The 6,000-nt window shown below is 35.7% G+C and overlaps 1 protein-coding gene across 2 annotated transcripts in view; it reads right to left on the reverse strand.

Annotated features, from left to right (window-relative positions):
* Nucleotides 1-5,589, reverse strand: part of LOC135692929 (protein FAM72A) — a 34,447-nt gene extending 28,858 nt beyond the window's left edge. The window contains exons 1-2 of one of the 2 annotated variants that reach the window (XM_065211279.2): nt 5,310-5,587; nt 3,207-3,284 (exon numbers count right to left, since the gene is read on the reverse strand). In XM_065211279.2, coding sequence (XP_065067351.2) covers nt 3,207-3,284; nt 5,310-5,470 — 239 coding nt within the window. In that variant the 5' untranslated portion in view covers nt 5,471-5,587. Of the gene's footprint in view, nt 1-3,206; nt 3,285-5,309 lie in introns of both variants that reach the window. The other variant, XM_089113201.1, reaches the window with a different exon arrangement.
* Between the last annotated feature and the right edge of the window lie 411 nt (nt 5,590-6,000).

The following is a 6,000-nucleotide window of genomic DNA, read 5'->3' on the forward strand; positions in this document are numbered from 1 at the left end:
GATTTTCAAACCGCCAATTTTCAAACAAAAGTTAGTCTTAGGCGTTCCCTTTGGATAAAATCGGCGTTCCCTGTTGGTAAAAGGGCGTTTTCTGGTGGTGAAAAGGGCGTGGCTTAAATTTTTTTGGTTTGTCCCCCCCAGAGCTTAGTGGCTGGCGCCGCCATTGGCTTGTACCAATCTTGAACTTTATAAACAAGCGCGGCGTGTTTATGGTTTGGGCACAAAATAGAGGGTTTGGTTCCCTGCGTTGAACCGGAAGTCGCCAACATGGCCGTCGCGAGGAAAGCCTTGTTGGGGGGGGGGGGGGGTGTGGACTACAAATTTACCTGATTAAAAAATTTTTGCCTGAAATTCTTTAGTTGCTGTCACAAACCTCTGCAATGCATTTTGTCAATCTAACTCTGTATATAACTCACAACTTTCATTTTCATTTGAAAATAACGGAATTTTCCTAATAGTTTTGTCAAATCTCTATATCGGAACGGGCAAAGGTTATAGTTACTACCCGAGGCGGCACCATGGTTGCCGCCGAAGGAGCAGGAATTTATCGAATTTTGATGCTTCTAGTTCACTGGAAAATGCACTCTTTCAAGCACATTTTACTAAAGCAATCCTCCTAATCCTATTGATAGTAATTTTTTTGAAAACAGATTGAACAGCAGATAAAAACAACTGGTTCAATTTCGCCGTGGTCTTGAAAAATACCATGATGTCAGTCAGGGGCGAAACTACCGGGGGGGTGTGGGGGGGTGTGACACCCCCCCAATCCAAAAAATAGTCGATTTCGCAGGGCAATCGAAGATTTCGCAGGGCGCCAAGAAGAGCTTTGTTGCCACGCAGAAATGCCACCTCTGAAGTTCGTAAAGGGCCGTTCACGAATTTTGAAATGGAAATATTATATTTGTTATAAACCTCCCTTCCTTACATTGCATTTTAGAGAACGGAAAAGGTATGTCAGGAAGAGCTCCGTTATTAGCAAAGCAAAAGCATTCCTTACCGAAAGTCATAGCCAATGGATGCAATGATTGATGCATATGTTTATGAGGGCAAGGTTGAGTCCATACAAGTTAATTTAAGTTGTAAATTATTTTCATGACAAGCACGGCGTCACTGGAGGGGAATAAGAGGCTGAAGGCCCTCACTTTGGTCAAGATAAGAATTTTTTTTTCAATTTTTCTATTACTTTTCAACAGTGCATGAACTAAAAAACATAATAAATCGTTAAGATACCGATTTTGTTTCATCTAATTGCTAACTTTTTCACTTATATTTTTATTATTTTTCTTTTATTTGCATTAATTCAGTAAATCACTTTCTGTATCATTGCAATGTTTTAATTTTGGATGTGTAAACATGGCCTTCTTGATACAAGAAACTGCACATTTCTTTTCAGGAAAGAAAATTCTCCCAATCAAAACAACATCTTCCTCTGTCATTCACAACTACGTGCAATCTAAAACGAAAGGTTGCCGTTTCTTTCCTTCCCCAACGTCTAACACTAGAGTTTTAGCATGACATCCCCCTCCCTATTTTTCCCAATAAACAATAATATTTTCAATAAACAATCAGTTCTTTTAGCACAATAGTATTTTGCTAAATTTTTGTCTGAAAGATGCTTTTTAGCCCTTTTACAAGGTATAATTTCAAAAAATTTCTTCACGTCGGACCCAACCATGGTGGGTCCTCCTACCTCACTAAACTCGACTCTTAGCCCCACTGGGCTAAATTTCGTTGCGCTGTCTACATCATGTCCCCCCCCCCCCCCAATTAGCTGTTTATTAGCTTAATTTTGCAAACCAAACATTAAATGAAGTGAATATAAAAAAACAATTTACGCTCACGTAGAGAAATAGAAATTTCATAGGCAATGAAGTTTCAAGTTTGTTTTTATTGCTTAGAAGTTTGTCCTTGGTAAAGACCAGTGTACACTGGTAAAGCTTTCACTAGTAACCTATAGACAAACCGTTGCTACTAGGTCTGCAGGGCACCACTCAGTTTTGCAGGGCAGAAACCCTTTTCACCCCCCCAAAACTATTGGCCAAGTTACGCCCCTGATGTCAGTTACTTCTAAAGCTAGATAACAAGCAGCACTGGTTGTCAATTTAGATCCCTCTCTCCATCTTAGCATGCCTTTTGAATGTAAAAAAATCTGGAGCTCATTGTGAATTGCAGTTGACGCTTCTACCGAGAAACTTTAGGGGAAATGGACCCAAGACACAATTTTAACTGAAGAGGGCCTGAATTTTTCGATTTAGTGCCAACAAGAAATCTTCAAATATTCAAATCATTAGTTTGTTTACCTTCATTCATATCGAGGAATATCATATTTAACCAACGGAGCAACTACCTTTGCTTGATCCTTTATTGATTGTATGAGATGAAGGTCTCTAAAATACCTAAAGCGTTTCTTCCACCAAGCGGATTTTACCTGAAATTTCCTATTGAGATACTATTGGGGGGGGGGGGTGTGACACCCCCCACACCCCCGGTCGCGACGCCCCTGGTCGCCAAGTGTACGGTACGTAAATGATATGAAATAATAATATCGTAAATAATATGAATCAATTTCTCTCTTACAACCTGAATAAATACAATGCAGTTCTTTATCGACTTTGTCCCAAGACTAGACAAAACACTAGACAACACTAAACAACACTAGACAACATGACGGGCCACGCGTTGGACAAGCCTGGGCTAGATTATGGCCACCTCTCCTTGTATTTTTACAAACATTAACAAATCAATTTCTAAGGCAATGTGAGAGTGAACAATGTCCTTTCTTATCATCATTTTTGCTACATACACTAATGTATTTAACAACAAACAAAGGTTGAAGTGGAGTACTCCAATTTCTTAATCCTTAGGAAATTCAAGTACTCACTGTTTCTTAAGAGCTTCTTAACTATAATTACTATTGCAATCATTTTGATGCAATACTTAAATTTTTTTTTCACTGTCTGAAATTGTATGCTATCTAGTTGGGAAAATTGCTGAATTTTCATGATTTTTCTGAGTTCAAGACATTTCAAAACTGAGTTTGTTTCTTAATTGTTATGCTTCAAGTACTGACTTTTCTATTTTTTTTATGATTGCCAAGTACAAGTACAAGTTTTCTTATAGCATGCTTCTTAAAAATAAGTATTCTAGCACCTATATTACCAGTACAAAATAAAACCATCTTCAACAATTTTTAATATTCAACTTACCAACCAATACAAGCAATATCAGATACCATACAAAAACATGTTTCTGCTTTCCGCACACATCCAACTGGGAGAATATTTCTATGAAAGAGATCACAGATACATCAGTGAAAATGCCTATGCGAAAAAGCAAACATTTCACAACATACATACTAACTTAAAGCATTTTGGTCTGACACTCCTCAGACTATAAATTGTCAGAATAACAATAAAAAATAGCAAGATAGAAAATTATTCCCAGTTGCGGATTAAATAGGCCAATCAGAAAAACGCAATCACATGACCGCAATAGTTATCCAATCAGTAGCACATGCCCATAGGAAAATTACCACTGGAGTCCAAGCGAAAAAATGAATTGTTTTTTGTGGTTTACATGGTATACATGTTTTTTTGTTTGTATGTAGATCCATTCCAAAACTGTTTTCTTTTACAAATACATCAGTAGCAGATTTCTTTTCTAACAAAACTTGTCCTTTATGAAGAAACACAACCAGCAAAGAATAATCCAAAAATATTAAAACTTCTATCAACAAGCTTTGAGTTTAAACTCTAGACAGTATCACAGTTCAAAGAGAAGTTGGAGTTTGCTTTAAACTTGAAAGACAATGTATTTTAAGCTAGACAATATTTTCTTTAAAAAGGAACCAAGCTTTAATTAACTATTCAGCATGGTGGGGTATTAACAATATGTGAAAAATATATTTGCATAAAATTAGAAAAGTGGAACACTGCAAATGACCATATGGCATAGATCAAACATTGTGAGCCAATGCAAAGGTCATTGAATGTTGCTGTACAAAAGATAATACTTCCATTCCATTTTCTATACATTCAATTTTATTGAGTAATTCGTATTTAACTAAAATAAAGCCTTTCTCTGAAAAAATATGTGATGGGATATCTAAGCTTTTGATAATTTTATGGTATATTCATGAATTGTGAATCTTTATCAATTAAAGCAGCTAGTTTTTATTAACTAGTTTCTTTAAAAAGAAATGAAGAAGGTTGCCACGAAAGTAAAATTGGTGCACATATTTTGTGAAAAAATGAGGACAAGAGGTTATGAGCCCATTAGTCTAGTGTACTCTGAAAATAATTTTATAGCAAGTGTTGGAGTTTGTTTTAATTTTGAAAGACAATGTATTTTAAGCTAGACAATATTTTCTTTAAAAAGGAACCAAGCTTTAATTAACTATTCAGCATGGTGGGGTATTAACAATATGTGAAAAATATATTTGCATAAAATTAGAAAAGTGGAACACTGCAAATGACCATATGGCATAGATCAAACATTGTGAGCCAATGCAAAGGTCATTGAATGTTGCTGTACAAAAGATAATACTTCCATTCCATTTTCTATACATTCAATTTTATTGAGTAATTCGTATTTAACTAAAATAAAGCCTTTCTCTGAAAAAATATGTGATGGGATATCTAAGCTTTTGATAATTTTATGGTATATTCATGAATTGTGAATCTTTATCAATTAAAGCAGCTAGTTTTTATTAACTAGTTTCTTTAAAAAGAAATGAAGAAGGTTGCCACGAAAGTAAAATTGGTGCACATATTTTGTGAAAAAATGAGGACAAGAGGTTATGAGCCCATTAGTCTAGTGTACTCTGAAAATAATTTTATAGCAAGTGTTGGAGTTTGTTTTAATTTTGAAAGACATGTATTTTAAGATAAACAATATTTTTTTCTAGAAAGGAAGCAAGCTTCAAATGACAATTCACATGGTGTGGTATGAACAATATGCAAAATATATATCAGCTAGTTTGCAGCAGAACTGTATGATTTTGCTTTATTACTTGGCACTTTGGTATGCATGCAGACTTTTGAGGTAGTGATCTTTTGTAGGCAGCTGCTACTGTCCTCTGCTTGGCCTGCAGGCAGCTCCCTTGCAGGCCAACTGATCTTTTGGGTGCAACCTTTTCTATTTATCTGATTTTAGATTTGTCCAGGTATTACGAGAAAGGCTTGTATTGGTCTGGTACGTGCCTAACAAGCAGATATTACAACAAAAAGGGCTAAAATATGCTAAATATGATGATGTGCTAAATAGGTTTCAGGCTTTGAATAGAAAATAACAAACAAAATTAATCTCACACAATCTGGGGGGAATCCGTCGAATACAACTCCACAGAAACATCGGCTATTAAATTGGCCTTCATTCCTCGTGAGCTAAGGCTTCTGTCACAGAACTTGCAACGAATCTCGATAACAGTCTTTTCATAGAAACTGCTATGTTCATCTGAGAAACGAGCCATTCCTAAGAACGGAGTATTCAATAACAAATTTTCGGACTGTTTAAATTTTTACAACCTCTCGTTTGAATTCAATGGTGTCCCCATTGCTTACTGGGAATTAGCTATCACGTGACGCATCGTCAATAGCAACCTACAGGAGAAGTAAAGATAAAGTGAATGCTGTTTCGATGTGTTTCGAGAGTAGGAGGCCAAGAAAAGATGAGGAGGGAGCTAATTAATATTCACCTTTCCAGTTTCATTCATTCAATTTTAAGGGGTGCATTATAGTTTTCGTGGTAGAAAACAAAGTAAATTTCAAAACAAAGTAAAGTTTGATATCTTTAAATTACAACATGCATATCATGTACAAAGAGGTGGCGAAAGGATAGAAACTCTAATTGGAGTTGCTTTGGAAGATAAATTGGAAGTTTGACAGTGAGAAGGTCTCAAGTGGGAAACGAGTCTATTTTCCAAGAAGACGGCAAAGGAAAGTAAAATAAACGAATGAAAATTTTTTTATCAGCCATTCAAGTAACTATTTATTTACATTT

The sequence above is a fragment of the Rhopilema esculentum genome, chromosome 3, assembly GCF_057945365.1.
Source record: "Rhopilema esculentum isolate cy_ngs chromosome 3, ASM5794536v1, whole genome shotgun sequence".
NCBI classification, from domain to species: Eukaryota; Metazoa; Cnidaria; class Scyphozoa; order Rhizostomeae; family Rhizostomatidae; genus Rhopilema; species Rhopilema esculentum.